This window comes from Pyxicephalus adspersus, chromosome 12, assembly GCF_032062135.1.
Source record: "Pyxicephalus adspersus chromosome 12, UCB_Pads_2.0, whole genome shotgun sequence".
NCBI lineage: Eukaryota > Metazoa > Chordata > Amphibia > Anura > Pyxicephalidae > Pyxicephalus > Pyxicephalus adspersus.
Window position 1 is genome coordinate 12,157,072 of NC_092869.1, and position 12,211 is coordinate 12,169,282.

The 12,211-nt window shown below is 37.4% G+C and overlaps 1 protein-coding gene across 1 annotated transcript; it reads left to right on the forward strand.

Moving 5' to 3' along the window:
* The first annotated feature begins 6,213 nt into the window (after window positions 1-6,213).
* LOC140342339 (uncharacterized) lies at window positions 6,214-9,883 on the forward strand. Its single transcript, XM_072428490.1, has 5 exons — window positions 6,214-6,252; window positions 7,769-7,828; window positions 8,022-8,041; window positions 8,828-8,851; window positions 9,123-9,883. The coding sequence occupies exons 2-5, from the start codon at window positions 7,819-7,821 to the stop codon at window positions 9,867-9,869; spliced, it is 801 nt and encodes a 266-aa protein (XP_072284591.1). The 5' UTR covers window positions 6,214-6,252; window positions 7,769-7,818; the 3' UTR covers window positions 9,870-9,883.
* The last annotated feature ends 2,328 nt before the right edge of the window (window positions 9,884-12,211 follow it).

The following is a 12,211-nucleotide window of genomic DNA, read 5'->3' on the forward strand; positions in this document are numbered from 1 at the left end:
AGTCTATCCTAAGATCCTACCACCCAAGGATTTTCTTGGCATACCCAATATACAATACATGAGTCAAAAGTCACATAGTTGGGTTGGAAGAAATAAACATCTTGAATGACCCCTGGAGCAGGTGTACATCAGTGTTGGTGGGAGATTATCACTCAATTTAACAATATAACACAGAGAAATTGTTTCGCCTCTGTTTCATCTTTTTTTGCATAATATTGCTTCTGATTCCATACCACCTCTTTGCAGCACTTCGTGTAAACATACATGAACTCTAGCACTGTCCCTAAGGTAGGTTTCATTATAGTGAAAGAAATGAGCAATGCTTGTGTAATGTTACTTAGTTAAATAGTAGGTTAGGTTGAAAAAAGACATATGTCCATCAAGTTCAACCAGTAGGAAATTTATATATCCCAAATATAAAACCCTATAAGACATAGTTGGTCCAGAGGAAGGCAAAAAAAAAACCCTGGTACAATTTGCTTCAACAGGGGAAAAAAATTATTTCCTGATTCCATGAGGCGGTCAGAAATTCCCTGGATCAACAGTCACTGTTATTTTTATTTTAAAGCCTTAATACCCAGGTATATTCTGTGCTTCTAAAAATCATCCAGCTTTTTCCTAAAGCAATCTATAGTAGTTGCTGAAACTACTTCCTAAAGGAGCCGATTCCACATTTTCACAGACCTTACAGTGAAGAATTCCTTCCTTATCCGGAGCTTAAACTTCTTTACCTCTGGACACAAAGAGTGCCCTCTTGTTCTTTGTAATGATCTCAAAGTGAATAATGGGGAAGAGTTTATATATTTATACAGGGTGATCATATCCCCCCCCTTAAACGTCTAGATTCAGTTCAGCTAATCTCTCCTCATAGCTGAGCTCCTCCATTCCTTTTATTAATTTAGTTGCCCTTCTCTGCACTCTCTCCAATTCCACAATGTTCTTTTTGTGAACTGGTGCCCAAAACTGGACTGCATATTCCAGATGTGGTCTGACCAATGCTTTGTACAGGGTAGTTGAAATCTCACATGATTAAAACACTTCCATTTTTTGCTGCTTTTTCTATCTGTGCTAGTAGTTGATTTTCTATTTCTTCCTTAGCACTGGGGGGCCTATAGCAGACTCCAATCATTATTTGTGTGTTATTCAACCCCACATTCAACTCCACCCATAATGCCTCAACCTCATCGCTTATTCCATCCGCAATTTCTTCTTTCACATTCACTTTTAGATCACTTCTCACATACAGACACTACCACCCTTTCATTTGACTCTGTCTTTATGAAACAGAGTATACCCAGGAATATTGACCCAGTCATACGAAGAACAAAGCCAGGATTCAGCAATACCAACTAAGTCATAATTCTTCTCACTCAGTAAGGCTTCCAACTCCCCTATCTTGTTTGCTAGACTTCTAGCATTGGTGAACAGGCTCTTTAATCCATTGCTGCTTTACCATCATTGTTTGCCAAATCCTTTTGTTTTTTAGTACAATTAGTACTGCACAATCCCTCTGTCCTAGTTTAAATATCCCTCCACCATTTCCCTAAATCTTTCTCTAGCACAGCAGACCCCCTTTCATTTAGTTGCAAACCATCTCTGGCATACAGGTTGTACCCCAATGAAAAGTCAGCCCAGTGCTCTATGAACCCAAACCCTTCCCTTTTTCACCAGGACTAAAGCTGCGTACACACGGCAAATTTTTCTCGCCCGATAATCGTTATCGGCCAATTATCGGGCGAAAATCTGCCGTGTGTACAGTCGGTCATCGTCCATCGTCCGACGACCGTCCTGGCGGATCCATGGACGATGGACGACGACCGATCCTAATGAAAGGGAAGGGGAGAGCGCGCAGCAGGGTGCCGCTCCGTCGCTCTCCCCCTCCCCTCTCCATAGAGCATGAACGGTGCTGTATGTACAGCATCGTTCATGCATCGTGCAGTCTTTTCTCGTTGGAAAGGATCGTGAAAGATCCTTTCCAACGAGAAAAATTGCAGGTGTGTACGCAGCTTTAAGCCATGCGTTTAGCTGCCTAAGCTCCCCCTGCCTTTCCTGTGTTGTGCATGGCACAGGCAATATTCCAGAGAATATAGCCTTGGAGGTCCTTTTCTTCAGCTTGAAACCTAGTTCCCTAAACTGATTTTTAAAGATCCTCCATCTTCCATCTATATTGTCATTGGTTCCATCATGGACCAACCTGTCCAGCCCCTCCCAGTAGTTTGTTCACTCGGTCCACCACATGCCAAACCCTGGCACCAGGGAGACAGCAAACCATTTGGTTGAAAGGATCTAGGCGACTAACTATCAGTCCTCCTGATTATAGAATCCCCTATGACTACCGATTGTCTTTTCCTTCCTGCGTTTCCCTCCCTACGTCTACTAGATGTGCTGCTCTCCCAGCTGTTAGGGGTAGCAGTAACATCTAGAGTTGCCACCACTGGGTCTGCCACCTGCACATCTTCACATTACTTTGCAAACATGTTGGGGTGCTCAAACAGAGGGCTGGCCTTCCTTTTCTGGGTGCCCCTACAACTCCCTCTAGTTACAATAACCCAAATAAAATTCAATAAAATACAAATCACCCCATCCATATTTGACCCATAGCTGAGGACAGTGGAGGCACACTGCTTGGCATGGAAGAGATGGGGAGAAGTTGATCCAACCACAGCATCAGTGAAATGGTATAATTAGTGCTACATCAAAAGTTAGCTGCATATATCATGTATCTGCACAGGTCCACTCCATAAACACTAATGGAGATGCTTTGTTCTCAGTGGGTTATTTATAATGCCTCTAAAGTCCCTGGAATTTTTTTATTTAAATGTTTTTTTTTTATTCTTCAACATTTATTGGAATGTGGCATTTATTTATAAGTGATTGATAGAGTAGAAAACATACAAGAAATATATCAATTTGAACTCAATCCAGTTATTTTGGGAAGGTAACGAAAATGACCTGATCAGGGATCAGGTCATTTCGGCTACAGTTTGTTTGTTTAAAAAATACATTTTGCCTAGTAAATAAATTATGACTGTAAAGTACATGTATGCTTTGCACAATAGATGTTCACTTTGCTTAATGAATAAGTTGAAAATACCAGTGTTTCAACCTATATGTAGGTATGACTAGGTGAAAAACAGGTAGGGTCACCGATTGCACACAAAGTACAAACACACAACATATGATATTATGTACTGTGTCATACTGAGGTGTCTAGGGGTTGGCTTATTTTATAAAAATGAGTGTATTTATCTTTCATTTATTCTAACAAAGACTAATAACCCAAATGTATTTTTTCACGACATTTGTCTGAAAAAAGGTATAGTCTAAAAACATTGGGAGAGCCATCTGTAAACTGTACATAAGATTGCTGGTTTTCTAACAGATCTCCAGTCTTCTAGCCTGCATTCCATTATGTAATAAACAGATACTGCCAGCTGGAACTTAATCTCAATGAGGCATTAGAACATACTGCATACTGAGTCTTGTCTGCGAGAAAGACACTTTGACAAACTGAAAATCTTGCCCAACCTCTACTATTTTTTTGTATGATAACAAAATCTCCACAGCTACCCCAAACATGATTAGTTGCATATTGTGATTGGCTTTTATTTGGATAATTCGTCTGTAAATGTAACAACCCTTTGATGTCAATGATTAATTTATTCTTGGGAGCTTCTGCGAAGTTATGGATCTTTTGCCAAAATAAATGAAAAAAGTATGTGCTTAAAAAAAGAACTAGAAAAAAAATTAAAGCAGTCCAAAGTTTTCATGTGGTATAGCACTTTTCTTTATTATATTATCATAGAAAAATGTACAGTAAAATTACACATCACAAACATTGTACAAACATGCAGAGAACACACAAAAGGAACACAAAATAAAGTAATTGTAAGGAACTTACCTGTCCTGCGAGGCCGCGGCGTCCCTGGGGATCCCAGCCGCAGAGGGAGACGCCGCTGCAGCAGGCAGCATGGCCGAGGCTGCTGCCCTGCTCGCAGCGTGTCTCTGCCTGCAGGCAGAGAGATCCGTCCTGGGCAAACAACTGTTCGGCCAGGCAGCATCCCTTGCATCTCTATGGACGTATTTACAGAATGTCCTGTTCTCAGCACTCCTTTGGATGTGCAAAGTAGTGCATGCCCCAGGAAAGCTGTGGGAAGAGGTGCGCGTGTTACTATGCGTCCCTCTTGTACCCCCCAAGGGCGTGGCACTCGGCTGCCTCGCCCCGGGGGGGGACATAGTTTGAATTCCCTGCGGCGGATTCAGTTACTCTCCAATCAAAGGGCGCCAGGTGGTGCAAGGTCATTGGTCACTCTGGCCATTAAGGGAGAACCTATCCTGACCACCATTGCCCGCTATAAGCCTCTGTGAACACAGTGTGCTTGGGTGCATTCTTGTGTTGGTTTATGCTAATCCCGTTTGTCATTTCCAAAGTGACCTGGTCTGAAACCTGACTCTTGCCTGAACTCTGCCTGCCCTGACCTCGGATTGTCTGTGACCATTCTTGTTTGCCGCCTGCCCTGACCTCGGATTGTTCCTGACCTGCCTTTGCCTTACCTTTCTGTACTACGTTTATCGGACTTAACCCTTGTCTTGTTTTATGACAATAATAAAACTTGATAAAAGGATAATTGGAGTGTGCTGTGGTTTGTGTGCCCAGGCCCATTACAGTAATGCTTCCAAATTTACAGTTTGAATATTCATGACACTTAAGATGTAGGACAGATCTAAGGATGATGTGTGGGTCCCAGGTAGCTAGTGAACCATCCTGGTTTTTGACTGCTGGAGTGTCACTACATTAGGGAGACCCAAAAAGGCAATCAGGACACTCTTGCGGTTATACCATAGGTCCTTAATCTTGGTAGGGTAGGCTGCAAATGTTATTAGGGTTGGTAAAAGGTACAAAGTATTTAAGTGTATCTTCTATAAAATTGAAAAAGCTATACATGACCTTTAAAGTCTTCAAGCCAATAGACATTTTTGGAGTCTTATGTTTTTGACTTCTCCTGGTTGTATGTGTCAAGCCACAGGCTGTTTATGGATCCTAGACAACAAAAAACATATGCAATCTCCTCATGGTAGAGGCTACAGTATAAAAGCTATATGCACAAGAATCCAGATTCCCTTCAGTGTTAGCACATTTTGGTACCAAGCTGCTGCACTCGATTTGCAACTTTGAGTATAGATAAATAGGAATATACTGTATATTGAATTGGAGAGAGTTGTGGAATTGGAGAGACTGCAGAGAAGGACCCTTATAAACGGTCCATATAGAGAACTCACTTCCCCAGTATTCACTTTGAGATCATTACAAAGAACAGGAGGACACTCTTTGCGTCTGGAGGAAAAGAAGTTTAAGCTCCGGATAAGGAAGGGATTCTTCACTGTAAGGTTTGTGAAAATGTGGAATCGGCTCCCTCAGGAAGAATTTTCAGCAACTACTTTAGATTGCTTTAATAAAAAGCTGGATGATTTCTAGAAACACAGAATATAACTGGGTATTAAGGATTTAAAGTAAAAATAACAGGGACTGTTGATCCAGGGAACATCCGATTGCCTCATGGAATCAGGAAGGATTTTTTCCCCTGTTGAAGCAAATTGTACCAGGGTTTTTTTTTTTGCCTTCCTCTGGACCAACTATGTCTTATAGGGTTTTATATCTGGGATATTTCCATAGTGGTTGAACTTGATGGACTTATGTCTTTTTTCAACCTAAACTACTATGTAACTATGTAACTATGAATGACTATGTCTAGATGTCTCTATATGAGTATGAATTTAAAAATTGGGGTCACACTACGTTGCATGAAATAATATTGATTATATGTCATATTCCATTATGTATGTGTTGGCAGCTCTAGGTATTGATGTACATACTTATATTTATTGTCATTACTCTTTCAATAAACATGACTTCCATTAGAGGCTGGTTACATTATTAGAATTTCATGTCACTTTATTACAGTAAACCTCCCACAAAATTGACATAATCATACCCATTATTTGACATCTGAAATAACTATTATTATCCTGCGGTTTACTTTAACTGTTCCATTCCAGTGTTTGTGTAGCTATTATTCTTAATGAGTCCTGCACAATCCCTATGTAATATTTATGGCAGTATAATTTTGCAGGACACGCCTTTGCTGGGCTAAATTCCATAGTGTTTAGGCGCTTTCAACAACACCTATTTTTACAGTATAAATAGATGGCTACAGACACTGGAAATTCACAGCTGACTTCTACCTGCACAGGGTAAGTAGCCTTCGCTATGCACTCATCAACTTTTCATATGATGCTCAACCAAGCATATGCATTTTACCATTGTGGATTATAAGGATTTATTTACCATGCGTTACATGCGTTACATAGTAAAAGGTAGTGTAATTGCATATTTATTTTAAATCCAAATTACGCATTGGAGATTTTCATTTTTTTTGTTATTGCTTAAGGTATAATATACATTACAGCAAACTAACTTACAAGTCAATAAATAAAAAATAACAGCAGAATCATACCCTATACCTGTACAGGAATTAGTGTTAACATGATGATTACTTTAAAACCTTACTAATCTTGGCACTTAAAAAAACAGAACATCAGCCAATAAACTTCAGAGAACTGGATTGCAAGTAGTGCATGTACAAGTAGTTTATACCATTTTGCAATTAATAGTTTTTTCATTTTGACGCTGAAGACATAATTAGACAAGCAATTACTGAAAAAACTAAATACAAATTCCCAGACTGTAATCCTTGATTAAATCAGTTACATAAATATCCTTCAATCTCTTTATATTATAGTGGCAAGCTAGATAGTTGATTTTTAATATGTGAATGTGCTATAATTCACCATGACCACAACATTTGTATTCTTCATTATTTCTGACTGGTCTAGAAATAATTTTTTTTTGTTTTATATTGTCTTGCTCTGAAAGAAGAACAATACTAATGATTTATTTAACATACCATAGACCCATTAACTTTTTTTGCTGTGCTTTTTGCTGAGGCTTTTTTGCACAAATATACAAAATTAGCATAATTGTACAGCCAGATCAAACTAATTAAAATGCACACAGATTTGATTACATCAGGGATCAGCAGCCTTCCATTCCTGACCATACATGATAAAGGCATCATTATGAGTGAACTGCAGCATTATTAATTCAACTTCATGCTTACAGAATAAGTGAACATTTGTATGGAACTTCAGTCATCATTAGTGTTTCTGTTTTTGCTTACAGCTATCCATAACTGATTCAAGTGTAATAAATGAGACACATACCCAAACCTTGAGCTATCTGCCCATTCAGTGCTTATATTTATTAAATACCTCCACAAAAAATGATGTCAAACTTTTATTCCCCAGCTTAATTTTCCCATTTAGATTTTTTTTTTAAATGTAAATAATTTAAGAACAACTACTTGCAGGCATACAACAAATAGTAAAAATGATAATAGTAAATAGTAAAAAACAAGGTGCCATACCCCAAATATCCACTCAAACCAAACAGTATCCTACAAATAATTCCAATAATTACTAGAAGAATGGACACTCAGAATACACCATTTTTTTTTCAAACTATAATTGCAGAAGGTAATCAGATAAAAAAGAAAAAAACTAATAATAGGTAAGAGGGAAGAGAAAAAATAAGAGAGGTTTCTGAATCTAGCTCCAACTGGTGCCAATCTTTGATATGGCAAAGCATCCAGGTCCAGGTTTTATTTTGCTGTATTTTCTTTTTGGTAACATTATTCTAATTTATCCCTAGGTTTTACTTTGCCAGTCCTTAAAAGGAACTAATAAACCTTATCCACCACAATGGAAGGAGGTAGGTATTTATATTGAATACATTATACATTGAATGTTTAAAAATAGGCCCTGTGTATGAAAAGTGTTCTTGTGGCTTTTACCAACTAGTCAACTTCTAATAGTTATTCTTATAAGACAAGTTTTTTTTTTTTTTAAATATATCATTAGTTTTTCCATTTCAAATAAACACGTATTTCTCTTTTTATTTCTAGCACCAAACCCATCCAAGAAGGTAAGAAAATAACACATAGGTCCTAAAAATGATAGTGTAATATATTAGGATTATTTCCAATTTAGCTTTTTATTGACTTTGCATTGACACATGTTCATGGTATTGGACAGCATAATCGCCTCAATTCTGAATCCATGTAAAATAAATGAATAAATAAGAGCACTGGAAAATGTAGAGTATACTTAAATACATTGCCACTTACTTGTCCTTGTGTGAGGCAACTGCATTTGTTTTTCAGGCTAAAAAAATTAAAAAAAACATACTTATTGGTATACTTTGGTAACATACCAACACATGACCTCAATGCTTCACCTGAAAGATAAACCTGGTAAACTGCTGTGGCTGGCTATAGCTCTTATTATTTCTCTCCCTATTAATATCACATGACATATTTTACAAAACAATTATATCCATGACAGTTTTCTAATAGAACATGTGATCAACTGTTTTTGTAACAACTACATAAATACATAGGGGTCCATTTATAAAGAAATGGTGATCAGATGATAGTTCACTTTTTTCCTGATATAAACTTTTCAAGTTGCCTCATTTATAAAATGGAGATCAGTTTTATATGAAGGCAACCAGAGACTGATTGTTGTACCACCAAAACAGGTGATAATAAGAAGATCCATTTACTTAAACTGAGTGACTGATCATTGTTCTTTCCAGCCATGATCACCACTTTTGAAAGCTATAGATGCACATTGCAGCTGGTTTTAAAAATCATGTAAAAAAAGAATACATTTTAATTGTATTCCTATTTCTACTTTTTTTTATTTACAGCCCTCTAGCAACAAACCGAATGTGGTAAGTTCTGGTATTTAAACTAATAACTTGATTACATACATTATTTTTACTGTACAATTTGCTGTATTTTTACGTATTTTATATACAATCATAGATGAGGAAATATTCATTGTAAAAGAAAATTGTGTTTTTGAACTGTAGTTTGACAAATAAAATATACATTGTTAAAAATGTGTAGTCACACGTGGAGAAAAGTAGGTACATGGGAACTGTTTGATGCTTGTAAATATATATTGTCTATATGCTCACATTGTGTTTATGTGTTTTACAGGATTCCTGGAGTGATATAGGCTATGACAAGAGCCAGAGCGGCAATCAAACAAGTGATCAGCAGACCGGTAGCCAAACCAGCCACTGGCAGAGCCAGACTAGTGGCCAGACCAGTGGCCAAACTAGTAGCCAGACCAGTGGCCCAAGTAGTTGCCAGACCAGTGGCCAGACCAGTGGCCAAACTAGTGGCCAGACCAGTGGCCAAACTAGTGGCCAGACATGTGGTCAAACCAGTGGCCAGACCAGTGGCCAAACCAGTGACCAGACCAGTGGCCAGACCAGTACCCAAACTAGTGGCCAGACCAGTACCCAAACCAGTGGCCAGACCAGTGGCCAGACCAGTGGCCAGACCAGTTGCCAGACCAGTGACCAAACCAGTGACCAGACCAGTGGCCAAACTAGTGGGCAGACCAGTGGCCAAAGTCAAACCTCTGGTCAACAAAGCCAAACCAATGATCAACAAACCCAGGGCTCTGGGCAACAAAGTCAGGGAAGCAGCCAAAATCAAAGCAGTGGACAGCAAACTGGTGGATACCAACAAGGAAGTGGATACCAGCAAGGAAGTGGATACCAACAAGGAAGTGGATACCAGCAAGGAAGTGGACAGCAAAGCCAAGACACTAGCAGCAGCCAGCAGAGCCAAGCTGGAGGCCAGCGGACCCAAGGAAGTAGCGGAAATCAACAGGGAGGGCAAAGTCAGGACCAGTCTTCTTCTTACTACTTTAGGCAAGGAAAGGACAAGCAATAAGCCCAGTCAATAAATCAGTCTCTTAACTTATCTAACTAAAGTTATTTTACCTGTATAACCTTACTATGTAGAATCCGTAGCAGCCCACATAAGCAACAAAAATAAATATTTTATCTCAGCAGCATTGACGTTTTCAATGTCTATTTCTTTCTTTATCCATCTAATCATCTAATAGAACTTTTTATTTCAATTTGTTATGTGTAAAAATTTCTTTACTGCCTACAAGTTTAGACTGTTTATGTATCAAAGTATATCATCATTCCTAATATGATAACTCACCTAACTTAGTGAATGTGGTGAACATTACAATTGCAAAGAAAACCCAAAGAGTTGCAAAGAAGTGTAAAATGAATAAAGTGAATCATCCCTTGCAGAGTGAGAAAACAATACTTTTATTTTGCAAACTGCAAAAAAAGTTTCATAATGTAAGCTTTCAGTTCCCTTCTTTTGGCATATGATCAGATGTGTGCTGAAGTATCCTAGCCAAGTGAAAAACCTGAACTTCATTAACTTAGTAAAACAAACCCCACTGCATCTTTGAAAACACTGCAGAAAAATGCTTAAGATACAAAATCAAACTACATGGTAATTTCCTTTTATAGCTACCGAACTTTATCATCCTTCCCAGATGGCTTGACATTAGGTTTAAGAACAAATACACATAATCATCATAAATCATTTACAAAAAGCTCTCTATAACAACAAAACTCTTTAATCTTCAATTTTTTAAACCGACATTTGGGTATGAGAAAATTAAAACTGCTTCTAAACTATAACCTTTTAGCAGAACAGCCCAATATTTTTTCAACTGCAAAGTTTACAGTGCTGGAATAAACAATGGAAGAGTTCAGCACTAGCTATTTAAACCCTGTAGTCGTATGATTTAGTTTTTTTTTTATATTTTTTTTTTTATTTATTGAATGATGTACTATTACAAAACAATACAAATAAACACAACAAAATGGTTATAAAAAAAAGCAATAGTACAGTCAAACGTTATACAACAAAAATGAAATCAATCAAACAGACTTTTACTTTATTAACATAGTCAAGCTGTTCTTATTAATTTAGGAGGGTAATTAGCAAGGACTCTTTTGTGTACTATGTTCAAAGGTTCTCACTATTTGTTGTTTAATCAGAAGTGACTGAGTATCAATATAAGATTCCCAAGTTTCAAAGAATCTCAAAACTTCAGACTCTCCATCCATCGAGGCCTTAATCCAAGCCATCTTGAATACAAAATCAAGTTTTTCCTTGAAGAGATTTAACGTGGGTGGATCGGAGTCCATCCACGTATGTAATATGGTTTCTTTGGCCACTAGAGAGAGAATGGACAACAAAGTCATGCTTTCCCTCATAATTTTTGCCCCTTTAATTCAATGATGCCCAAGATTGCTCATTCAGGTGTCAAAGGTACATCATTTGTTAGTGATAAGGTAATGTAATGTGCAACTGAGTGCCAAAATCATGTTATTGTAGAGCAATTCTAAAAGGCATCATATAAATCATACATACATCTAAGACACTTACTAATGGAGCTAATACCCATCAGATATGCTCGATGCAGAGAAATATACGCCCCATGAAATGTCTTAAGTCAACATCCTAATAATAAGGTACCATATTTTGTGTATATAATAAATATATAATGTGATAAATGTGATAATGTGATATAATAAATAAATAATGTATAAATAATATGAGGATTTTTAGCATTTTAACTCCCAAATAGTTTATCTTTTTCTTGCACCAAATAAATCGGTTACGTGCACTCCATACTGGTTGAACATATCTAGTTAAATTTAAAGCTTAAAGCTATATCCTGAAATGAGACCATATTGCAAATTCAGCTCCAAAATAGGCGTTAAACACTGTTTAGGATTAGATATATAATAATAATAATAATAATAATAATAAATCATCTGCAAAAGCAGTCAATTTTAAAGTACAAGAACCCACCTGGATACCTGTAAAACGCAGTAATGAGTCTAAAAATAGAGAATCCAGAGCAGGTTGAACAAAATTAGAGACTGAGGACAACCCTGTCTGGTTCCCCTATACACTGTTATTGAATTACATAGATCACCGTTAATAAATAATTTTGTAGTTGGACAAGTTTATATATATTGTACATAGGTGGAAAATATTTGCACAAAAGCCCGTGCAGGCAATATGGCATTCAAAAGAGGCCATTCTATTTTATCAAAGGCCTTTTCAGCATAACCAAACTTACATAGATTTTACATTAGAGTGACATTTAGCTTGGACAGTGGCTGTAATAGCTTCTCGAATGCCTATGGTAGAATGTCTGTTTCTAGTTAAAATAGTCGGAAGAAAGGTTT